Genomic DNA, 26,728 nt, shown 5'->3' with positions numbered 1-26,728 from the left:
CCAAAATATACACCTGATTTTTTTTCCTGTGCAGTATTTTTAAATTTGGATTTTGAAAAAGTAAAAATGAAGCAAAATTCTATAGGCACAAAAGAGCTATGCAAAGTGATTTTTGTCTATTTGATGTTATAAATGTACTGTGTCAATAATCAATCCATATTTATATCAATGTACAGAGCATGATGCTAAAGAGTTTTTTAAGATGCGAATAGCAAGATAGGCTATATGCTATCAAAAAACTTTCACTATTAAGATTCATTTATTTAATAAGCATTTTATTGTGTGTCCTGGTACTTCTAGGCCTTAGGGATACAATGATGAAGAAAAAGAGCCTGTATCCCACCATTGCTCAGAATAGCTGATAGTTGAGACCACCGAGTAGATTTCATGTACACAGTAGACTGTTTGATTTGAAGTTACATTTTAATTTCTTGTAGACTTTGATCAGTCAAATCTTGGTTTTCAGACATGATGGACAAAAGCTATTATCTTATTTATTAGTAGTGATTTAGTGGGTTAATAAAACTGATACGGCAGCTGCTCTTATCATAGTAAGTTATTGCAAGTCCCTGAACAGCTTAGTCCCATCATTTCCTTATCAGTTATCATTTGTGTAGTGTAAACTAACATCAGCGCTACCAGCTCGGTAGGAACATATGTTTCAGGAATTCTATATAATGACTGAAATAGAAAAGAAGAACTATAGGTGCAAAGAGAAATTTGTCAGCAAGTGAAGAAAAGTATTAGGTGCAATGTAAATATTTTAGTAGTAAGAGTAGCAGTAATTCCATTTGTCCTATCAAAAGTATTTTATATTTTATAACATGTTCACTTTAAAATGTGGACATAAAAATTAATAAATCTTTATTTCTAAAATGTGAATGATCTGTTATTTGGTATAAGGCTAAGGACAGTTGACACTAATGAATGAACATAATTTGTTAGATAATCACAAAACTACTTGTATTATGCTAACATTTGCTTAAAGAAATTAGCTAGTCATACCCAGGATTTTAAGGCAGTTTTCACATATCTTTTTTAATAAAAATGGATAAAAACCATATAGGGAGAAGGAACTGTGCAATATTTAGGAATCTTTATTCAGAGTAACCTACAGAATAAGCATTAGGAAGTGGTATATAAATTAAAATAACTAATTAAAATTAGTTATCCCACACTTATGCAGACCTTGCTTTTTATTCAACATGCACCAACATAGGTATTTATTATGCTAGAATATTTCTGGAAAATATTTTGTAGTAAGACTTATTTTAGAGGAATATATTAACAATAAAATAATGCGATAATATTTAGGGATTGAGATGAAAAATCCATGTATACTTTGCATGAAATTACTCTTCCTAGTTTTATGAGGTTTACCTTTAGGAAGACAGAGCTACTCATTTATTATCTCTTCTCTGTTCTCAAAGACATGAAATCATCACTCAAATGATAACATGTATCTAGTAGAGTAAAAGGAAGATTAAAGGGTAAAGATTTATTTCAGTAGTTCCAGAAGAAACAAGATAGGAGATGTACAAAAGCATTACAATGGTCATTGCAAAATATTAAGATTTATATTCCTAGCAACAGTCTTTCTACTTAAATACTCTGATTTCATGCCCTTTGTATATATTGGTTAGCTATACAACTTTTATTCAACCCCAATTTTTTACTGGTAGCCTGGGAATGCACAGTGCTACAAAGCAGTTATTGAAACTATTGGCCTTAAGAGAATTTGTGCTTTATCAGTGTCTAAATTTCTAGCAGGATACATTGACTCATCCAATAAAAGAGGATTTTTCTATACAGTAATTTCTTAGGAGAAAGTCAGTGAAGGAAAAGACAGAATTCCCTTCCTCTACATCTAAAGTTGAGTAGGAGAGGTAAGCCCATGTATACACTCACCAATGGTATGAGGTGTAAGGCTACATAGGATAAACGACCAAGAGAGGATTTCAAAGGGCATAGAGATTAGATGCCTGAGAAACCAGGCAAGCTTTGTGCATTAAAATTATGATGCCTTGAGGTATGAGTAAGAAATGAGGACATGAAGGAATAAGGGCATTCCCAGTGAAGAACTCAACAAAGTAAGAGCACCAAGGTGAGAAAACACAAATTATTTATGGAGAACAAGTAATTGTGATAGTGGTAGATAAGTTTAGACAGTGTTTGTGGTAGGGTTAAAGGAGTTAGTATATTTCCTTATATCATGTTAGACAAGACATTCTTTAATCTCTACCAAATTTAAAATTGTGCTGATATATTTAAGTATATGATACTATATGCATGGCCTTAATTGAAAAATCTTGTTTCTAAGGTGTTCTTTATAACATATAATTATTTTTAACTTTTTTACGTTATTTATTTATTCAACAAATGTTTATGGATTTCCTATTATAGGGAGCTTATATTCTAGAAAGAGTCCTTGTTTGCATATGGATTGTCAAGTAAGAAAAATCCAGATCAATGGTATAGGTCTTAACAATTCTTGTTAGTTACCAATGCTTGCTTAATATGATTTGTGCTGAGCTAGAAGAGGAAGTGTTCATACTTAGTGCAAACATATTTAAAATATTTTCACTTAAGAATTTATAATCACATATAAAACTGAGATACAAAATTATGCAAAAGATATATACATATCTTGAGTACGGAGGCAATGTGACCCACTGAAACAAAGAGCGCTCAGTGAGTGTCTGGGTCGATAGCGGCATTTATATTTGGCCTACTAATAAAATACATTATTTTAAAAGGATTTTCTTTTGCTGGGGTGGGGTGGGGCCTTAAGATGTAAAATCTTGGCTCTGAATGTAGTTGGAAATATTACACACTTCCATTTTTATTTTAATTAATTAATTAATTAATTTTTTTACAAATAGTTTATTGTCAAGTTGGTTTCCATACACACTTCCATTTTTAAAGATGTTTTTGCCTATGATTGGAAAGAAGAGGGCAAAATAATAGTCATTTTAGAAAAAATAAGGAACAAATGAATTGTGCAATTAGAATACCCTTTCCTTAAAAGTCAGAAGTAAGGACAAAATTACAAATTCATATTAGTCAGTATTATTGAGTGCTAAAGGATGTTGCAATATTTACAAAATATTGTAAATTTACATCAGATGATGTTTAAAAGTGGAAGTCAAATGTGCCTTACTCAGTGTGGTCACTATTCCATGACTGACAAGTGATTGGGTTCAAGAAGCCATGAACAAAGGTGCAATTCAGAAGCACATTTCTGACTTGATTTTCCATGTCTGTTTTTTCATTGTATTGACATCTAGCATAGTCGTCAGGACACAGTATGTCTTCTAATATTTGTTGAACTCCTGGTCATCCCTTTGACTTGTCCAATGACTTTTGTCTACCATCAGGCAATGTAATTTCTTCTCAAATCTGCATGGCAAACCACTTTACCATGGTATAATATTATCTATATATTGAATAAGAATTACAGATGAGAAACAAAAGATCAAAGTTCTAATAAAGGAAATTATCAACTTTTAAAGCAATGATTAATGTATATTGCTTCAGCAAGTGGATGAAATATAGTTATTTAAACTATAGTATCTACAGAATAAATAGAAAACTTTGCAAGAGAAAATGAAATTACAATATATTTCCATTGCAATAGATCCTCTTGTTCTCAAACATCCTTTGCTATATTTCTTCTAATATAAAGACATTCCCTTTGAAATCTTAGTTCTAAAATTTAATAAAGGAGATATTAATATTTATTTCAGACTCAGGTTCATTAACTAATTATAATATACTTGCCGAATATCCTCTAAATCTGCTCATTTTTTTTCATGGTTTTTAGGCCTTTCTCTTATTTATTTCTGTTAATATAGCTGCTTTTGTTATGGTCTTTATGACTTATATAAGTTTTCTTCCTTTAGTTTCTCATTGGAGACTTGAGTCATTTCCATATATTGGGGTTTTCATCACTTTTGAATTTCCTCCATTTCCCCCTCTGTTCCACTGTACCTTATGGGTTCTTTTTTTTTCTGCTATTATAGGATTGTTTTCTGTATTGTAAAATTGGAGCAGTTATAAACCTCTTCTGTTTGAGGCATCTGGGTGGCTCAGTCCATTAGGCTTCTAGCTTTGGCTCGGGTCATGATCTCACAGTTCATGAGATAGAGCCCCGCATCAGGCTCTGTGCTGATAGTGTGGAACCTGCTCTAGATTCGGTCTCCCTCTCTCTGTCCCTCTCCCCTCCCCCTGCCCAGCCACCTCAAAAATAAATAAGTAAACATTAAAAAAAAAAAAAAACTCTTCTGTTTTAGGTTAACCAGCTACTTATTGCCTTATATTGAAAACTTGTTCCCAGTATGCAAAAATCATAAAATATCACCAGTCAACTTGATCATTGCCCCTTACTGGTTCTCAAGTATACCAGCTTTTTCTGAAAACATTTATATAATATGTGTAATTTTTTTTTCATAATTAAAAACTGTTTTCTCTCCATCTCAGATAGGCTAGGGTCATCAGAGGTGACTTCTTTGCCCTTAGAATAATGGGAGAGAACCCATATCTGGGCCTCACAGTTTAGGGGGCTCTATTCTGGCCGTCCTCCAGCTGTTCTCTTCCCCAGGAGACAAGGGGTCCATAGCCTGAATAAATGTGTCCATTGAGAGACCGCATGCTCCTTTTAGCCCACATTCCAGGTCCCCAGAGCCCCAGAATTCTCTGTCCAAAGAGCCCAGGCCTTCCTTCTCCTTTTTATGTGGGGCTCTTACCCTCGTCCATTCTGAGAAGGGAGCTGTGCTCCACCAGTATACGTAGACTTGAGCCACCAGAAGGCAGCTCTTTGGTGGTGGTGGTTGGAAGGTTGGATTGACCTTGGACATGGAGGCTGTGTGTTCACAGGAGGCTCCGCACAGTGAAGAAAAGAGCTGGGGCTGTGAAGAGAAGGGCTGAGGGTGGCTCTTCTCCCACCGCCGTGTTTACACATGGAAGAAATGTAAATTCAAATCCACCTACCAGATCGATATGGAAGTAAACTGTCAAGCTAGGAGGACAGGGTTATTTTATTTAGCAGTTTTATAGCTTTATTTAGATTTGAATATATAAGTATATGGTATGTGGGCTTTCATTTGTACTCTTGTCCTGGGCCTTGGAAATGTTTAAGGGTGGACTTGCTGTGCCAACTCTTTTCTTTATCTTTATTTATTTATTTATTTACTTTTTTATTGTTAAGGTCAGAAAAGGGGCCTTGAAACTTAGATCCACACTGTCTTGTCCACTTTAAACTTGGATGATGATGCTAAGTAATGAAATTCTAAATATGGTTACACTGGAGTCCACTGGCAACCCCTTTATTCACTTTTATTTCATTCCTTGCCTGATTTTAGATGAATGCAAATTGAAACAATAGGTAACCAAGTAGGTGGTGCTGCTGCCTGTATTGGGGCTGAGGAAGGAGAGGGAAGGCAGAAGTTAGCAGGCTTCAGCCATCCTTACTAATTCCCACTATTTGGTTAGCTTTTGTATATTTGTAGTGTTTGTATTTGTAGCATTTGTAGTGCTTGTATTTGGGTATGTAATAAGTCAGGAGCCTGCGCTTAAGAGAATGAACTACAGCTTGAGAACTGATGACATGTTATACCTGTGGGTGGCTCAGGATCCACAGACACATTTATAATAAAGTGACACTGTTACATTCCATGCTTTATATTTCCATTGATTCATGGTAGAGTTTTTCCCTCATTGTTGTACAAAAGTTTGAAGTGAAAATGACAGTGAATTGGGCTTCTCATTCCTCATGAGGAAATTAAGGTTTGAAAGATCACATGCTTCACACATATTCCTATGCATGACAATAATATCTTCCCTCATACAATGTCACATTTTTTCCTCCATCCAATAAATATACCATAAAGGAAAGCTATCATTTTCTTTTTCAATTGACTAAATTCAAATTGAACCAGAAATTTGCAGAATGGCACTTGATATACTTGGATGCTATGCTGACATTTGCAAATTTGGGTAGTTATATTTAAATGTCTATATTTATAAATTTTTTGGTTTCGAAGTCTATATTTTTAGGAGTTAGAAGGGGATTGGCTGTTCTTCTTTTTTAATCCCAGAGCCAGAAAGCCAGAAATATGACCATAAGTAGGACTAATGACTATCAAAAGGATTTAGCACATTAAGATGCTACTTGAAAAAAAAATCAGGAAAGGAAGATGATCAAAGGGTTGCAGTTCTTAGCTATGCTTTCCCTCAACTGTATTTTATCTCCTTCTTCCCTTCAAAAAACTCCCTCGTTAACACAGAGCTGGTTCCTGTCCTTGCTCTAGGTATCATTATTACGGGATTGGCATCAAAGAGAGCAGTGCATATTACCACTCCGTTTATTCTGGAAAGGGCCTGACAAGGTAGAGTTCTGTTTTCTTCAAGACAAATTCTCTACATTTCCTGAAATATGTATAATAGCAATTAAATAAAAGACTTTCTCATTTTGCTTATTGAAATGTTTTCTTTTAAGCATCAGACCTTAATTTCAACTTTGTGTGGACATTTACAATGATATGGTCTAGATTACTGGGTAATTTATGTAATTTGCAATCATTAATGAGAAATTAATAGTGAATAAGGTATCCCAAAGAGATGAAAAAGGATAATCAAGTAAGGAGAAATTAATAGTGAACATACCTCAGAGAGATGAAAAAAATAATCAAGTAAGCAGAATTGTTTTTAAATTAGTATTTACTTTTAAGGCTGAGTCTGTTTTCAGACTGATTCAATAAAATAAAGGCAGAAAATGTATTTTTTTTCCCCAAGAAATAACCTGTTTTAAAAATCTATGTCCTTGGGGCGCCTGGCTGGCTCAGTAGGTAGAGCATGTGACTCTTAGTTTCAGGGTCAAGTTCAAGTCCCACATTGGTTGTAGAGCCTACTAAAAATAAAATAAAATAAAATAAAAATCTATATGCTTGATAAGTACCTTACAAAGATGAAAAGTGTATGATAACTCATCTTTAATAATACGTACTTTGAATAGCAGTTTACCTTCAGTGAGATAAAGCTACTGTCCTGTTTGAGTCTTTGTGAAAGGAAATACACAAATGATTATAAAGAACACATTTCTCTAACTTATCATTAACTATCAGGAGGAGGTCATTGATAGCTGGGGTGACATCCAATAAAACCAGTGATAATATATAATTACTATTTTTTAAATATTGAAGCTCTGAAAAATTTAATCTGCTTCTGAGATTGCCTTATATGGTAGATTTACCAAGAACTGCTCGTTGCTTTCAAAAGAATAATTTTTTCTGAAAAGTAAAGTAACTTGTGAATAAAAATAATTTTATTCACCTGAGTCATACTAAGATGAACTAAGACATGTTGAAGTACATAATGGCAGCTACTGGCTATGACTCACTGCAGATTGAAAATAAAGGCTAGAACACAAGTGAATATTTAATATCAAGTGTTCTTGGCATACCCTATCAGATTTCCTTAAATATTCTTCATTTACTTTTCCTTAATAGACTTATTTTTTAAGTAAGTTGATAAGAATGCTTGGGTCTCTTTGAAAATCAGGCAGATTTCTCTCCAGGTTTTTTTTTTTTTTTTTTTTTTTACTACTCATGATCTGTAGTTACCACTTTTGTGAGTTCTCTGCATTTCCTTGATTGCTAAAACTGTATATTTATATGTTAACTAATGGAGAATATACTGATTTTTAAGGTTTTCTGGAAGCAAGTTGAAGAATGAGGTAAGAATTATTTTCATCATTATTTTATCTGCTACAATATGTACTACAAACTAAATAATGCTAATCATCCTCGTTGGTAAATATAGAAAAAATGTTAATTTATTAGGAGCCCATTAATATGATTGAAAATTTCAGAAAGAACTAAGTTAGATTGGGGACTACTTATGATTCTTTACATGGACCTACTGAACAATTTCCAATTAACCTAGGAGGGCTAATTTTTCAGTTATTCTTATTCTCACCTAATATCAGATACTTAAGTGACTGCAAAAAAAGACCATTACAGATCCAAGAAATTTCCATTTGAATATAAACAAAAAGCCTAACGCTAAGGATATGGAAGGAATTGCTATTTGGAATACACCCATTTAGACAAAACCCTTAATAGTTATCAAGAAACCCAAATGTTATGCTGTGGTTTGTTTTAACCACTTTGTGTGAGCGTGTGTGTATGTATAGTTAGCTTGCTGACCTCTTGTGCAGTGTGGAGACAGGGTGGATGGCAGAGGTGGGAGCTAGGGAGAAAGGGTACATCTCTCTAGCACACACACACTTACACACTTTCTCCCTAGACACTCCTCCCTCTCCCCACCCCCAACCAAAGAACAGATCAGCAAACTGACTTTATCTAAATGAGTTAGACTACCATTAGGGACTGCATGGCTAATTAGGCACACGATAAGGCCTTCATTATCCTCAAGTTATCTAATCATTAAAAAGAGGTGCCACAGAGCTAAGGGCACATGACAATGTGTTGTGTGGTAAATCTGGACCTGAGGTAAATTGTAACTCCATTAGTTTGGTGAAATGATGCAAGCATATTATCTCAAGGAATAATATAAAGCCCCCAACCCTTTGAAATGACCAATTTCTTCCCACCAGTGCTTTTAATACAGTTAATGGCTAATTACATAATAAAATCCTCTAGATTGCTCTTTTATCAATGAAATAATAGCTCTTTATTAGATAAACAATTGTGAAAGTGCAAAAATATTGACTTAGAAATACACTTCAGTTGACTGAAGTTTATGTCAATAGGGAATTTAAGTAATTTCTCTCAGGTGTTCTTTTTACCACTTGGATGAGGTTGGTGGTACGAGTTAGCCATCAGCTGTTACAGTGCATGCACGGCAAGGCTCATTTCACAGAATACAAGAAAAACTGTTTCTCCAGTGTACTGTTTCTTCCTTAGAGGAAGGCACTACAAATTTGGGTGTAGATTTTGTTAATAAATTTAAAATAAGATATATTTGTTAGGCTGTCATACCGCTGATATTTCCAAAGACTGCAACAGCAATAACGATCGTTACCATGATGATTATAGAAATTAGCACAAGGGCTTTCTAAAGGCTCGGAACTACTCTAAATACTTTTAAAAATGATAATAGAATATTTGTTTAACAAAGCTGACATTTTAAACATTGTTTGGTACTTGGGGTGATCAACCATCATAACCTGCTCAGGACATGAGACTTTCATTGTCAATCTATATATACTTCAGTTCATTGAAACATTATTAACTGTGAGGTAGGGGTAATGAGGTAGTGTAATTAGTGTTACTAACTTACAGCTAAGGAAACTGATGCTGAAAGATGCATTTGCTTTTTTCAAATTCTGAATAAAGTTCTACTTTTTTAAAACTCATGGTCAAGATATTAATCAATAGATATATGGAGTTATAAGTACTAAGGAACAAAACAGTGAATGGATAGAATTGTTCTTTTACAGTGTAGCAGGAAAATATATCTTTTAAAGTAATTATATGCAATTATAAAGGGTGTCATGGGTATTAACCTAGTTTAAGTGGTTAAGGACATTTTCCATAGGAGTAGTTGAAGGAAAGAACTGAGAATAAGTGGGAATTTGGGGAGTGGAACTGGGGAAACGAGTAACAGTGAAGGAATAGATGTAACAGTATAGTTTAGGATTTCTCAAACTTGGCATTACTGACAGTTCGGGCTATATACTTTTATGTTGTGAGGGATGTCCTGTGCATTGTAAGGTGTTTAGCAACATCACGGTATCTCTGGCTTCTACTCACCAGATTCCACACTTTCCTCTTGTGACAACCAAAAATGTCTCTGACGTTACCTAATGTCAACCACTGACATATGGGAAGGCAAACAAGAGGAGCATCATGTTATACATATGTGCACAAGTCTGGGTGAAAGAATATCTGGACGAGGATGATAGTTCTAGAGATGAAGAGAGGTGACTGATTTTAGCTGGGAAACATTGTAAAGGTAGTTCTATTTTTAATTTTTTGAGGAAACCTCCATATTATTTTCCACAATGGCTGCACCAGTTTTCATTCCTACCAACAGTGCAAGAGGGTGGTTTGTTTTTTGTTTTTTCTCTACATCCTTTTCTCTACATCAGCCAATTCTTGTTGTTTCTTGTGTTTTTGATTTTGGCCAATCTGACAGGTGTGATGTGATATCTCATTGTAGTTTTGATTTGCAGTTCCCTGAAGATGAGAGATGGTGAGAATCTTTTAATGTGTCTCTTGGTGTCTATTCATATCATCTGTCCATTTTTTCATTGGATTATTTGTTTTTTGGGTTTTGAGTTGTATCAGTTGATTATATATTTTGGATTCTAACCCTTTATCAGATATGTTATTTGCAAATATCTTCTCCTATTCAGTAAGTTGCTTTTTAGTTTTGTTGATTGTTTGCTGTGCAGAAGCATTTTATTTTAAATGAAAATTTTAAGTGAAAAGACATACCACCTTCCTGGATAAGTACGTTAGATATTATAAATGTGCCTGTTCTTTATAAATTAATTTAGACATTTAATACCCTAATAAGAATTTGAGTGGGTAGCTGATTTTTGTAAGTGATTGAAATGGCTGTACACTTGATGTAGAAGGATATACGGAAAGTAATAGTTATGAGAAATGTAAATAAGAATAGTCAAAAGGGACTTGTCTGGCAGATATCAAAATATTAAGACACTATGATATAAACTCAACTGTAGGTAGAATAAATATATAACAAAGATTAGATACCTGATAAAAAGACCTTAATGTATGATCAAAGAGACATTACAACCAATGAAGGAAAAAAATATTTTTCAGTGAATTGTCTTAATTGTTTTTTGGGGGAATATGTAGTATCAAATAAATAAATAAAGCTTTTCATAGCATAATGCTAGAAAAATGGGCCATTTTGGAGAAAAATTTTATACCTCATGCCTTGTATGAATTTCATATAAATTATTAAATATAAAAGCAATACTTAGAAGGGAACATTTGTATCTACTTCATTTATGGATAAGAAATGATTTTCTTTCTTTCTTTCTTTCTTTCTTTCTTTCTTTCTCTTTCTTTCTTTCTTTCTTTTTCTTTCTTTCTTCCTTTCTTCCTTTCTTCCTTTCTTCCTTTCTTCCTTTCTTCCTTTCTTCCTTTCTTCCTTTCTTCCTTCCTTTCTTCCTTTCTTCCTTTCTTCCTTCCTTCCTTCCTTCCTTCCTTCCTTCCTTCCTTCCTTCCTTCCTTNTCCTTTCTTCCTTCCTTCCTTCCTTCCTTCCTTCCTTCCTTCCTTCCTTCCTTCCTTTCTTTCTTTCTTTCTTTCTTTCTTTCTTTCTTTCTTTCTTTTCTTTCTTTCTTTCCTGTGCAAAAAGGTGATTTTATTAAAGCATGGGGATAGAACTTGTGGGCAGAAAGAGCTTCCAGGAATGATTTTCTAAGATGAAAACAATATAAGAAATTTCAAAGGAAAAATAAAAAATGGGGAAATTGAAAAGTATTTTGTATCAAAACATCACATATAAAATTTGAAGTCAAAAGAAAGACTGGAGAAAATAAGATAATATTTCTATTTAGTAAAGAAATTTTATCAGTTTATAGAAAAATATGAAGATGGCAGTAAACAGTAAAAGACATGAATAGAAAATACACCTAAGGAAGAAAAGGCCAATAAATGCATGAAAAACGGACTGCCGAATAAAAAATAAACAATATTTTAAATCATATAATTATCAAATATTTAGAAATTAATATGATGATGCTGGTGAAGTTCTGGTGAGATAAGCTGTTTCGTATCCTTCTGGTGAATACTGAACAAACTACCTGGAAAAAAGTTGGAAGATCTGTATCAAGTCTTTAAAGTGCTCATGCTCTTTCTCCCACAGTCTCACTTTTGCATGAATCTCACATAAAGAAATAACAGAAAATGCTTACAAAATATTATGCAAAAATTATAATTGACAACTATGAAAAACTGTGTGCAATCTAAATTACTACTAATAAAGAAATGGTGATATCATTTATAGGACTTTTATGGGATTAAATATGTTATTTATTAAGAGTCTGTTTTAATGACATGGAAAATGTTAATTAGGAAGAAAAGCGGACACAAAAGCAAATATTGTATACTTGGCTTCAAATGTGTAAATAAAACTGGATATTTATATGTCATATATGAATGACAGGATTAATATGTATAGCTATGCTATACAATATAATAGCTACTAGCCACAAGTGGGTATTAATTACATCAAATATTGTTTCTCTGTCACATTAGCTACATTTCAAGTCTATAATAACCATATACAGCATTGTAGTGTAGACATAGAACATTTTTAGCATCACAGAAAGTTCTGTTGGGCAGCACTAATTTAGAACATGTAAAATATTCATCTCTATGATAACAAGACAACTCAGTAGAAATATAACATGGTATATGGACATGCAATTCATACAAGATGAAAAATAATAACTACAAATAGTGTTGGTATTCATGGCACCCCTATTGATTGACCATAACATAGGGTCAGCAGATATTCTGAATTCCATTCCTGCCAAGAAACATGTGAAAAGTGCTCAACTTAATCAAAGAAGTTTTAATCAGGGAAATGCAAATTAAAACCATAATAAATAAACATGTCACTATTATTGGAATAACAGCAGTCAGAAGTCTGAAAATAAGCGTTGTTAGACATGTGGAGTAAAGGAACGTTCATGAACAGCAGGAGGAACAATCACTAGTAAAGGTGAAGGTGCACATACCTTGTGACTGCTTTCCTAGAGAAACCTTCACACTGTGCACAAGCAGGTGCACTGCAGTATTGCGTGTAATCTCAGAATACTGGAAAACAAATGGCCATTAATATATGGCGAGAGAATCAATTTTAATATATTTTTACAAGGTAAGACTACACTGCTTTGGAAATGAATGAACTATAGCTATAAGACTCAAATGAGATTCATCTCAAAAACCTAAAGTTGAGTGATAAAAACGTGTTGAATGTAGGATATATGCTGTATTGTACAGGTTTTAAAGCAATAGTATGTATTACTTAAGAGTATTTACATATGAGGTAAATTTTTAGGGGTTTAAATAGGAGTAATATAAACTAAATGAAGAACATTATTTCTTGTGGGGAAGGAAGGTAATAAGATTAGGGAGGGCTACAGAAGCTGCTTTAACATTTCAAATGTGTAATATCCCAATCCATTTGGTTAGTACATGGCTACTTATCACTATCTACACCTTTTTAAGCTTTAAATAGTTCATAATGTAAAAGCTAACAAAATGAAAAATAAGAAAAGCAAAACAAAAAGACAGGAAGAGGATGGTAAGAGGAATTATCAGTTTGATTATTTTTATTATTTTACATTTTTATTCAGTAGTGACTCAAATTTCAGAAATGTCTTAGAGAATATTTCAGAACCCTTTCATCCTCTGGAATAAAACTAACAAAACCTATTCTCAGTACTTTGTCCTGATAAAAGAAAGCCTTTTTTCCCTGTGAATCTTCTAGTGTGCACCAAATTTTGTTTCAACTAGCTCTAATAATGAAGTTGCCATTATTTCTTAGGGAGCCAGCCTCTTGATTTCATACATTTCAACCAGGAAGTCTCCTGATAGCTTGAATTTCCTTCTCCTTAACATCGACCATTCATGGCCATTTAACAACTTTGCACCAAGATAAATAACAAATCCTCCCTCCTTGGTATATGCTTTGCAAATATTTACAGACTGTTATCATGCTCTCTTTTGGTCATCACTTAGCCAAACTGTGGTGCTTAAATCCTTTAATCTTTCCTCATAAATCAGACCGTCTTGCCTTCTAATTATATGGTTTCTTTTCTGCAGGTTTCTTCTTGTTTTCTTTTGGATATAAGACTTAATAGTTTACCCAAGAGTACTGATGTCATTGGTTGAGAGGAACACTCCCCCCCCCCCCCCACGCACCTCCTAGACCTCTGTAATTGGCCTATGACTTGGCACCAATTTTGGTGCAATTAAAATAGCAAACATATTAGTGTAATTAAAATGATCATGTTTTACTTTTTCTCCCAGTTTTATCAATTGTTCCTTTTTGTGCTGCATGTTCTGGATGGCATATAATTATTTGATTTATACCAACTTTGCACACAATTGTTAATATATCCAACAAATTTAATTTAAAAACCTTTTCCTTTGGCACTTTTGCCTCCTGTTGATTCTGCATGTTGCTAGTGTCTATTACACGAAACTGCTATTTATCAAGATGAGAGTTTTAAATAAGTATTTAAATATAATAGATATACTTCGTTCTTTATGTGTTTCCTTAGCACTCTAACATTTTTTTAATTGGGAAATGTATTGTTCTTAACACACACATATGCACATTTAATTTAATTTTTTTCATTAAAAATTTTTTAAATGTTTATTTTTGAGAGAGACAGAGCGTGAGTTGGGGAGGGGCAGAGAGAGAGAGGGAGACGCAGAATCTGAAGCAGGCTCCAGTTTCTGAGCTGTCAGCACAGAGCTCAATGTGGGGCTCAAACTCATTAACTGCGAGATCATGACCTGAGCCAAAGTCAGATGCTCAACCAACTGGGCCACCCAGGCGCCCCCACACATTTTAAAAATAACCATAAGACAAAAATTCAAGACCTACTCCATAGCTTAACATAGAGAAGTCCTTTATGTGACCCCACCCCAATCACCTACCAAAAGTTACTACTCTCCAAAATTTGATGTTAATCACTCTTTTTTTTCCCCCTTAAAGTTGATCACTTATGAATATATACCTAAACAATGTGGTTATGGCTAAACAACAATATAAATGTACTTAATACCACTGAACCATATACTTCAAAGTGATGCATTATTTTATTGCCCCGTTTATTGTCGCCAATGTTCTGTTCATTATTTGCTCTACATAGAATAGATTCATTTTTTTGTGACTTTCTGGTTTCATTTAGCATTAGATTTTGTGATTGATCAATGTTCATGAATAGGTAGCTTTAATACTCTTATTTATACTGCTGTATAATATTCCACTCTATGAAAATATCACAATGCATTTATTCATTCCGTTGTTGGTGGACTTTTTTCTTTTCTATTCTTTTTAAAATATAATTTATTGTCAAATCGGCTAATATACAATATGTAAAGTGTACTCTTGGTTTTTGGGGTAGATTCCTGTGGCTCATCGCTTACATACAACATCCAGTGCTCATCTCAACAAGGGGTGGACATTTTTTTCTGAAAAATTAGTGCATGAACATTCTTCAGGTGCACATGTGCAGAAGTGGAAACCCAGGTTCTAGGATACACTCATGTCTAACTTTACTAGTTAAGATGAAGTTGTTTTCCAAAATGGTTGTGTCAATTTATGTCTGCCCAACCATGCGTGAGCATTCCTTTCGTTCCACATTCTCGCTGATACTTAGCATTGAATGACATTTTAGTTCTTGCCAATCCAATGGGTGCAAAATGGTACCTGTGATTTTCATTTGAAAATTGCTTTTAATAACGACATCAAAAACATAAGCTTGTATTTTTAAAGAATTTTTATTGCCCAGTTCTGTTCTTTGAAATATTTCTCTAATGATTAGTAATGTTGAGTATCATTTCATGTGCTTGCTAACTAATGTACATCTTCTTCAGAGAAATGTCTATTCACATCTTTTGTCAATTTTTGAAGCAGGTTGTTTGTTTTGTTGTTAAGTTTTACAAGTTCTCTATATGTCCTGGATATTAATCCCTTATCAGACATATGATTTGGGAATATCTTCTCCCATTCCATTGATTATCTTTTTACTTTGTTGACAGTGTTCTTTGATGCATAAAAGTTTTTAATTTTTAGGAAGCTCAATTTGTCTTTTTGTGTTGTTGTCATATCTAAGACAACAAAGCCTGTGGATATCCAATTTTTCCAGTACCATTTGTTGAAAAGACTGCCCTTTCCTCATCGAATGCTGTTAAGTACCTTTGTCAAAAATCATGTGGCAGTTTTTGTGTGAGGCTTTACTTCTGAGTGTTCTGTTCTGTTCCACTGTATGTTTGTCTTTGTGTCAAAACTACTCTCTTTTGATTATTGCAGCTTTTTAGTAAGTTTTAAAACCAGGAATTGTGAGTTCTCCAAATTAGTTTTTATTTCAAGATTGTTTTTACTATTTGGAGCTCCTGAGATTCCATATGAATTTTAGGATGGATTTTTCTTTTTCTGCAAAAAACATCATTAAGAGTTTGCATTGATTCTGTGGATTGCTTTGGGTACTATTGACATTTTAACAGTAAGTTTTACAAATTAAGAACATAGGATGTCTTTCCCTTTATGTTTTAATTTCTTTGAGCATTATTTTGTAACTTTCATTATACAAGTCTTTCACCTCCTTGATTATGTTAATCCCCATGTATTTTATTCTTTTTGATGTTATTGTAAATAAAATTACTTTCTTAATTCTTTTCAGATTGTTCATTGTTATTAAAATACAACTGATGGGGGCGCCTGGGTGGCTTAGTCGGTTAAGCGTCGGACTTTCGCTTACGTCATGATCTCGCGGTTCGTGGGTTCGGTTCGTGGGTTCGAGCCCCGCGTCGGGCTCTGTGCTGACTGCCAGCTCAGAGCCTGGAGCCTATTTCCAAGTCTGTGTCTCCCTCTCTCTCTGACCCTCCCCTCTTCATGCTGTCTCTCTCTCCTAGAAATAAATAAAAATATTAAAAAATAAATAAATAAAATAAAATACAACTGATGTTTTCATATTGACTGTACCCTGTTACTTTGCTAAATTCATTTATTTCTAACAGGGTTTTTGTGTCTGTGTGTGTGTGTGCAATCTCTGTGGTCTCCTATATATAAGATCATATCATCTGCAAACAGATAATTTTACTTCTTTCTTTCCAATTTGGATGCATTTTTTTTTTCTTTTTCTTACCTAAGTGTTCTGGCTAGGACTTCTAGTACTATGTTGAAAAGAAGTGGTGAAAATGGGAATTCTTGCTTTGGTCCTGATCTTAAAGAAAATGCTTTCAGCCTTTCACTATTGAATATGATGTTTGCTGTGGGTTTTTCATATGGCTTTTATTATGTTGAGGTACTTTACTTCTATTCCTAGTTTGTTAAGTATTATTAATGTCAATGTGTGTCAAATTCTGTCAAATGCACCAGTTGAAATAATCATGTGATTTCCCCTCTTTATTCTGTTAAGGTGGTTAGTGTATAACACTGATTGCTTTTTGCATCCAAGAAATAAATCTCATTTGGTCATGGTGTATAATCTTTTTAATATGTTGCACTTTGTTAGTATTTTGCTAAGGATTTATGCATGAATGTTCATAAGGTATATTGGCCTGTATGTTTTTTTCCTTGTAGTATCTTTGTCTGACTTTGGTATCAAGATAATGTTGGCCTCATAAAATGAGTTAGAAGGTGTTCTCTCCTCCTCAATTTTTGGAAAACCTCAAGAAAGTATAGTGTTAATTCTTCTTTATATGTTTGGTACAATTCACTAGTGAAACCATCAGGATCCAAGCCTTTCTTTGTCAGATTTGTGATTACTAATTTAATTTGCTTACTGATTATAGACTGATTCAGATACTGTATTTTCTTTCTTTGTGATTCATTCTTGGTTGAATTTGTGTTTCTAGGAATTTATCCATTTCATCTAGGTTATCCAACTTGTTGATGTACATTTGTTCATGTATCCTCTTAAAATCCTTTCTCAATAGACTCAGGAGTTTTACCTTTTTTAAATTTTAGTCACTTGAGTCTTCTCTATTCCTTTTTTTTTTTTTTTTTTTTAGTGAATCTGCCTATGAGTTTGTCAATTTTGACCTTTTTAAAGAACTAACCTCTGGTTTCATTGATTTTCTTTATTGTTTGTCTATTTTCTATTTCACTTCTCTGTTTTAATCTTTATTATTTCCTTTCTTTTTCCCAGTTTGGGTTTAGTTTGTTCTTTTCCTAGTTCCTGAAGTTGTTTATTTAGATTGCTGATTTGAGATCTGTCTGATTTTTTAATGTAAGCATTTATAGCTATAAAATTCCTCCTTGGCACCACTCTCACTGCATCCTGTAATTTTGATGTAACACATTCCCATTTTCAAGAATCTTCTAATTTCCCTTATAATTTCTTCCTTGATCTACTGATTGTTTAAGAGTATGTTTAATTTCTGAGGTGCCTGGTTGGCTCAGTCAGTTAAGTGTCTAACCTTATGGTTTATGAGACTGAGACTCACATTGGGCTCTGCGCTGACAGTGGAGCCTGCTTGGGATTGTCACTCTCTCAAAATAAATAAACCTTCAAAACCCAGTATGTTTAATTTCCACAAATTTGTGAATTTCCCTAGTTTTCCTTCTGCTCTGATTTCTAACTTCATGCCATAGTGGCCAGATAAAATATTTTATATTATATCTAACTTTTAAAATCTATTGAGAGTCCATTTGTGGCCTCACATATGGTGTAACCTAGAAAATGTTCTATGTGCACTTGTGAAAAATGTGTATTCTGTTGTTAGGTAGTGAATATTTTAATTCACTTCTCATTTGCTTTCGTATATATTATACAACTATTTTCTTTTTGGCTACCATGGGGATTACACTTATCATCCTAAAGCTATAGCATTCTAACTTGAATTTATACCAGCTTAACCTCAATAATATACAAAACTTTCCTCCTTTCAAGTTTTGTCCCTACCTCTTTCAGTTATTGATGTCACAGAATTACATCTTTATTAATTGTGTGTCCAAAATATATATACTAAAGGTTGTCTTTTAATAAACAATATCTTTAATATTAATGTCTTTAATATTTCTTGTAAAATGTCAAATAGTAATGAACTTGCTATTTACTATTGAGTATGATATTTTCTATGGATTTTTGATAGATTATTTTCTTATTTTGTATTTTTTGATATTTTGATAGATTATTGAATGATTAAGGAAAATTTCTTCTGTTTCTATCATAGACAGAGAGAGCAACAGAAAGAAAGAGAAGTGAATGGTGGTTGGATTTTTAACAAATGCTTTTTCTGTATCAATTGAGATGATTATATATGGTATTCTACATATCCCCTCCCCTTTTTTTCTTCTGTCAGTGTGGTGACACTGGGTTCTTATTGACTAATGGGTTTGGTTTGCTAATATTTTATTTGGTACTGTTTCAAGTATGATAATAACCAGGAATGGCCTATGATTTTTCTTTTTTTTTCTGTCCTTGTCCAGTTTTGGCATAAAAATTTTCAAACGAATTGGAAGGAGGTTCTTCTTTTCCATTGTCTGAAAAAAAAAAGATCTTTTAGGTTTGAAAATATCTGTTCACTGAATGCTTGATAAAATTCACCTTTAAATCTTCTGAGCCTGTTTTTTTTTCCTTTGTGGAAAGAGTTTTGATTATTAATTATATTTGTCAATGGAAATGAAACTATTCTCATATTCTTAACTTAAATTTCATACAACACTATGTATTGCCATTTTTTTGTTTTTGTTTTTCTTTCTTTTCCAATCTCACCAAATTACATCTTGGGATGAATAAACATGATTTTCCCCCCATGAAAAAAGGTATAAGAAAACAATGTAAGCTTTCCTAAAATTAGAATTTAAGTTCATTTTTGTTATGTTCATCAAATGTTAGTTTCATATTCTTTGCCAATTACTTTTTCCTCCCTTTAAGATTAAATTCCTTATTTCTCATACTCTATTATTTTCCCAGTTTGGTGACAGTACCATTCTTTGACAGTACAATGACGATCTATGCTCATAAATGACAAATTCAAGCATTAAAAATATTTGAAGCATATCTTGATTAAGACCGATTAAGTAGAGTGGATTGGAATTAACTGTGCTAATATATCAGTTCATGATAGCTAATCATTTATATAGTAGTCCTTGAGAATTAGTTAATTTCTTGAGAATTAGGGGTGCCTGGGTGGCTTAGGAAGTTAAGTGTCCAACTCTTGGTTTTGGCTCAGGTCATGGTCTCATGAGTTCAAGCCTTACATTGGGCTCTGTACTGACAGCATGGAGCCTGCTTAGGATTCTCTCTCCCTCTCTCTCTCTGCCCCTTCCCTGTTCATTCATGGTCTCTCTCAAAATTAAATAAACTTAACAAATAAAAAAAACTCTTAAGAATTATTTAATCAGAATAATTCTTCTCTATTCATACTTGAAAATAAGGGATAACAAGGATGAAAACGAAAACCTAACCTGAAAGAAATATATTTATATTTCACTTTTAATACAATTTGTTTGAAAGCTTATATCAAATCTGTCAATGAGAAATCAGTGTTCTTAAAATACCAGCTTTAATGACTGAAAGTCCTCCCAACTTCTTCCTGATTTAGCATGTGAGTCTGTAATAGTCTACAAAGGTTGGGAATGATAAGACAGGGTAGGAACCTAACCTGTATAAGCAAAAAATCTTCAATATCACAGAAACAAACAAAGAAACACAAAAGCTGTAGAAGAAAATACAGGAAAATTATGGGAAAGAATGAAATTTGGTCCTTGACAGGAATACTTTACTTCCTATACTATAGTCACAACTTCATTCTTTGCCCAATCTTTTTATTACACTCTAGTTTGCTAAAACTTTGAGGAGCAGGAACAATCAGCTGTGACCTGGGAGACTGATTTGCTGAGGCTCTGGTTCCATCACCAATATTCAGTCTCTCTTTCTGTGCGGATTTTTTGTAGGGACATCAACTCTGCGGCATTATATGTTATTTGTTGTTTGTCACTTTTTCTAATTTTTGAAGACTACTAGAAGTGTGCTATTTATTCCCCAAGGGATCCAAAAGAAGAACACACATCTAAATTCAGGGTGGGGGAAGATTGAGTTGAGAAAGTCCAGAGTACTAATTTGAGAATGAGAAGACTTAGACTCCACTCCCAAGTCTATCACTAATTATTTCTGAGACTAAAGAAATTACTTAACTTCTTATCATCGTGTTTACTTAATCTATAAATGTATTTGGTAATTCTTGATCCTCTTATAGTTCAAATAGCTTCAAAAGTTCTAAAAATAAGTCTTTCAAAACATATGCCATTAACAAATATGAACTAAAATTAAATTTCTAAAAGTGGTACAAATTGACAAATGTTCAAAAGTAAAATCCAAAATAATAGAGAAAATATCCTGACTATGAAATTATTTATGATTTGTCAATAATGATTCCGCTGACATGTCTTCTTTGTTCAATTGAATGATCTGAAAGTTTACCAAAATCTCTTAATTTGTCATGGTTTGCAGGATGAAGAATAATGATATTTTATGGGTTTCTATTTTATTAGAATTGTATTTTGGAGCCAAATAGTTGATAATGATTTCTTTCTTTTCATTCTTCTGAATTATAGGGTGGCTTCACTCGTAAATATTCACTAAGCTCAAAAACGGGAACACTTCTTCCAGAATTCCCCAGTGCTCAACACCTTGTGTACCAAGGATGCATTTCTAAAGACAAGGTATCAATTAAAGATACTTCTCTATTGATTTTCTGATATGCTGGCTCCCTATCTGCATTTTCTGGGAATCTCATGGCATTTGCAGGAACTAGTCAGAAATCTGCATAATCAAACATAATTGACTGATTTATAGGAGGGACAAATGTTTACTAACATTGATTAAACACTTTCCAATTAATTATTTACCATCTCCATGATAGTATGTAATCAGAATTTGGTAAACTGAACCTCAAAATACTAATGATTATTTTTTCAAGGACAAAAATACAGATTATTTTTCAAGGAAGAAAATATGAGAAAGTGTCTCTCACATGCAGTTTCTTTAATTATAAGCTTTATGTTTTTGATTAGCTTCATATAATTTCAGTAGTCATCAGGCACTTCTCTAGGACAGAATTTGTTCCTAGCATCGAGGAGGCAATACCTAGATGAATGGCAAGAACTATACTAGAAGTTGACAAAGCTTCCTTTCTATTCTAAACTTCTGTGCTCCCTTATATTTGCAATTTTTTTTTTTTGAAAATTAAGGAAGAAACAGTTTCATGGGATTCAGTTTATAAGTAATCCACAATGTGACCCTTCAATGCTTATATAGTAAAATCTAAGAGTAAATCCTCCTCTATTTCTGAGTTTCTAAAGTCACTTGCTGAGAACCTACTGGCTGACTAATGGCAGGATCCATTATTAAATCAGGACATAATGATTTCTGCATTTTTATTTCAATCAAAGTTCATTTCTCATTAGCATTTAAGGAAAATGTCTTTTTAAAATTATGTTTTAACATTTATTTTTGAGAGACGCGCGCACACACACACACACAGACACACACACACACAGAGTGTGAGCCTGGGGAGGAGGTGGGTAGAGAGAGAGGGAGACATGGAATGTGAAGAAGGCTCCAGGCTCTGAGTTGTCACCACAGTGCCCGGTGTGGGGCTTGAACCCATGAGCGATGAGATCATGACCTGAGCTGATGTCAGACACTCAGCCAACTAAACCACCCACGCTCCCCAAGGAAAATATCTTTAATAGTATGTTAAGTCAGTTCGTATTCTTGAGGTTCAAAGACAGAAGAATATGATTATGTCCAGCTGATTTACTAGTGGGTTTTGTGTAGAAACTGGAAATAAAAACAATGCATTGATAAAAAGATCTATTGACAGATAAGTAGAGTTGCACAGCCACTTCCAGGATTTATTCTGATGAGCTACTCTTCCTATTAAGAATAGTCAAAATATTGAAGATAATTCTCAGATGCTGATTCTAAGCAAGTCTCCTGAAGTATGTCCACTTTCTATCATTCTCCTCTCCCATCACATTTCTTGAAATTATCACATTATTTTTTTATCTTATAAGGTATAATTATGACTTTAGATTTGGGTGTCTCATGTGGCATTCTGTGGAGAAACCTGTGGATATCAGTGGGACTCCAGGGAATATGGTTCTTTTGGGGAGGGTGTTGTTGGGCCGCTTTGTGGAGAAATTGCTTACATGCAAACATATCATGTAGATGTTTGCTGTATAAATAAATATACCTGGTGAAAGAAAGGGTAGGGGGAGAGCAACAAAGGAAAAACAAGAAATGAGGGCATGTTCCAATTGTTTATTTCAATTTCTCTGCTAGCTTCCAAGGAATTCCTTACCTGTCAACTTGAAAAACTGGTCTGTAGATCATTTCTCACTCAGGTATCAGGATGCTTAAATAAACAACCCCTGGTTTCTAAGTTCCTTCCTAGTGGTCCTCATCATGAGCACCAGGGACTAACATTCCTCTTTGTCCCTTGAAAACAGATGGACGCTACTTTTCACCTTCTTAGCCAGTAGCCCAGTTCCCTGTCAGTTTCTAGAAAGGGGGGTGGGGCTGAGGCTAAGCACTTTAGCATCTGCTTTCTTGAGACAGAAGGGATGGGACTTCCCAGTGGGAAGTTGATCCCAGTGAGGTGGGGGTTGGCCAAAGCTGAGGGACCACTTTCTGCCTCATCATGGTGTCACTCAAGGCAGTTGCCACCCCTCACCGCATACTCACTAACTTTACAGGAGATAAGCTTCGCCTCTGCTCCTGCCCTGTATAATGTGGTGTTTTACTCTCAGGAAATTGAGCAAAATTATGTTTGTAAATAATGCAAGCCATGCTACAATAAAAATTTATTTTCCTAAGACTATGTAAATACTAAATAAGCAAATGTAGTACCAATAATAAGATTAAAAATTTTTGCTGATTTGTGTAGGAAAGAATAAACTCTAACATACATCAGTGGAAATACTTGTGAAGATAAAAGCTTACTAATACTTTAGGAGATTTCAGGGATCAAAGGGTTAATTTTGACAACAGTTGTGAACTTTCTATATTTCATACTGTCCTTATCCTTATTTTCAAAAATATGCATTAGAAACCTACTTAAAATGTAATGTCATTGCCTAAAGTATAGACCACGTCTCAATTGCATTAATGGTGACATATTCTGTGAGAGGGGTCCTGTAGTCAGCATACCTCCTTTCAGGGAGATTGGTAATTTGCATGTCATCATTGTGCAGCTTTGAGCTAAATTACAAAGATGGGTGCTGTCGCTGGGCTCTAGGGACAAATATTGGAAAGTGGAGGTTACAGTGGGACACCCTCATCACCATCACCACCCTAGATACTGCTGGGATAAAAGTAGCCCCAAAGGTCAATCTCTCAGCATGTATTATGGATTATTCGAACCACTTGTGTGTGTTAATTTGTTTAGTCCTCATAACAACTCTTTTAGAAATGTAGTGTTATTATCATCTCCATTTTCCAGATGAGAAATTTAAAACACACAAGTTAAGTAGGTTTCTTGACATCATATAGCTAGTAAGTGGCAGATTAGAGCTAATATTCACATCCAGGTAAAAAACTCACACCTGTAACCTGTAAGCCATGTTCTTATTCGCTTAGACTACATAACCAGTAACAGGTAGTGCATTTCTAGATTATAAAATAAGGACATTTGACTATTATTAATCTGTTAAAATATTATCTAGTTCTAATCCGTTACAAATTTTAGAATATGTTTAAAACTTTTTAGGGGCGCCTGGGTGGCTCAGTCGGTTAGGCATCTGACTTCGGCTCAGGTCATGATCTCATGGTTCCTGGGTTCGAGCCCCGTGTCAGGATCGGTGCTGGCAGGTCAGAGCCCAGAGCCTGCTTTGGATTCTGTCTCCTTCTCTCTCTGCCTCTCTCCCACTTGCACTCTGTCTCTCTCTCAAAAATAAATAAACATCAAAAAATAAAAAATAAAGCTTTTTAACTATGCAACCCAAATATCTGTGGTAATGTGGAAGCAGAGACTTTTCATAATAGCCATTCACTATTGAAATCTTTTTTGGGTAGATCTATGAGGCATTTGATATTACTAATTTCAACTAATATTTAGTAAGATCTTACTGTGTACTAGGCACTATGTGCCTGATATTTTATTTAATCTTTTTAATACCATGTGGGTAATACGTTATTACTATCCTACTTAAAGAAAAAAAGCTTAGGGTTCAGAGACAAAACAGCCTGTGCAAAGTAGTGCAGTAGAACTGGGTGCGCAATTTCAGCTGAGTCCAGAACCCAAACTGGAAATCACCATGCCACGCTGCCCAGCACACACTTAATAAAACTGTGTGAAGTTATTGTATTTTACCATTTTATGTGTATTTCTGCAATCAAGGGTAATTTTCTTCTTAGGTAGAAAAATACAATGTTGATTTGGCCCACAGCTCCTTGCTCAATCAGCCTTTTCATTGTTCCTATGATACTATACTGTAATTGTCTATTTGCTTGCCTTTCTCCTTTCACAAGGCAGTTAAGTTCCTGGAAATAAGAACCGTACGTTAATTTTTGATTCCTTGACATTGAGCACAATGCCTGGTACATAAGAGGAGCTTAAAAAATGCGTGCCGGACAAATGAATGCATAAACGAATGAAGGCAGTATTGAAAGGATTCTTTGGTTAAGCGTTTTCTTCCTTGAAATAGGTTGATACCCTCATAATGATGTATAAAACTCACTGCCAGTGCATCCTGGACAATGCAATTAATGGAAACTTTGAAGAGGTAAGGATGACAATGAATGCTTTGCTGATCGTACCATGTATACTTTCTTGTCCTGTTTTTGATGAGTTCATGTGAAGGAGGAATCTTAGTGTTTATACTTTTTGCTTTATAACTAGATCCAGCATTTCTTATTACACTTTTGGCAAGGAATGCCTGATCATCTTCTTCCCCTGCTTGAAAACCCTGTTATCATTGACATTTTCTGTGTTTGTGACTCAATTCTTTATAAGGTAAGGTCTTTGGGGTGTCTAAACATGAACCATATATTTTCTTTATGAGTATTCTATATAAATTTTTGCATCGTATTTTCAATAACTATTATTTCTGGCTGGAGATACAGTATTCTTTTTGTCTGATGAGAAAGCAATATTTACTAGTGTATGTATTATAGTTAAGTATAAATTAAAATAAAATCAGTTTCTGTTTATAGTTAAGAATGATTCCAAATGTGACATACTCACTAAAACATGTAAATCTTGTTAATTTTTATTACCTGCTTAAGGTGTTTTCAGAGTGAATTACATAATGGCTTTTTCACTGTCGGTATTTTTGGGGAAAAGCAGAATTAAGCACTCTTATGGGATTAACAACTTAAAAATATTGGAAATCTCTAGCTTTGATGTATTAATGTTCATTTCTGTTCTAAAACCAAGTAAGAGTATGCAAATGGCTACAGACGGATTATGAAGACATTACAAACAAAGATGAGCTCGTTGGCCTTCTAGCCAAACATTTATCTGGGAAGAGAGAGAAACTAATTCCCTGACAGTCTGTCCCCTAGTTACAGCAACAGCAAGGTCCAAGCTGAGGGAGAAAACTGTGTTACAATCCGAGTACTTTACAGTGAGTTTGTCTACACTTACCTGTTCAGTTGTCAGAAGGAAAACAAGACCTTTCCTTTTAAAATATAATCTGAAAAAATAGTGGGGGAGAGGGAGGGAGGCAAACCATGAGAGACTCTTGAATGCTGAGAACAAACTGAGGACTTATCGGGGGTGGGGGGAGAGAGAAGGGGGGTGATGGGCATGGAGGAGGGCACTTGTGGGGATGAGCACTGGGTGTTATATGGAAACCAACTTGACAATAAACTATTTAAAAATATCATAATCTGAGTTTGCAAGAAAATCCAAAAGAGAACCCTGTTAAGCATTTAGAAAATAAAATCCTCCTAAATTGGTTGCTACTATTAGGTTCTCAGCAGAAGCTAGATGAACTCAGACTGGAAGCAATTTTGCACACCAAGAACTGGTA

The 26,728-nt window shown here is 34.1% G+C and overlaps 1 protein-coding gene across 1 annotated transcript in view; it reads left to right on the top strand.

The window, feature by feature from the left end:
• Window positions 1–26,728, top strand: part of RFX6 (regulatory factor X6) — a 52,831-nt gene that overhangs the window by 9,375 nt on the left and 16,728 nt on the right. The window contains exons 5-9 of the mRNA XM_039223742.1: window positions 6,309–6,386; window positions 7,705–7,732; window positions 21,305–21,412; window positions 25,400–25,477; window positions 25,594–25,707. Coding sequence (XP_039079673.1) covers window positions 6,309–6,386; window positions 7,705–7,732; window positions 21,305–21,412; window positions 25,400–25,477; window positions 25,594–25,707 — 406 coding nt within the window. The remainder of the gene's footprint in view (window positions 1–6,308; window positions 6,387–7,704; window positions 7,733–21,304; window positions 21,413–25,399; window positions 25,478–25,593; window positions 25,708–26,728) is intronic.

This window comes from Hyaena hyaena, unplaced genomic scaffold (genome assembly GCF_003009895.1).
Source record: "Hyaena hyaena isolate Hyena2069 unplaced genomic scaffold, ASM300989v1 scaffold_1426, whole genome shotgun sequence".
Lineage (NCBI taxonomy): Eukaryota > Metazoa > Chordata > Mammalia > Carnivora > Hyaenidae > Hyaena > Hyaena hyaena.
This window is presented reverse-complemented; position numbering and strand designations above follow the sequence as displayed.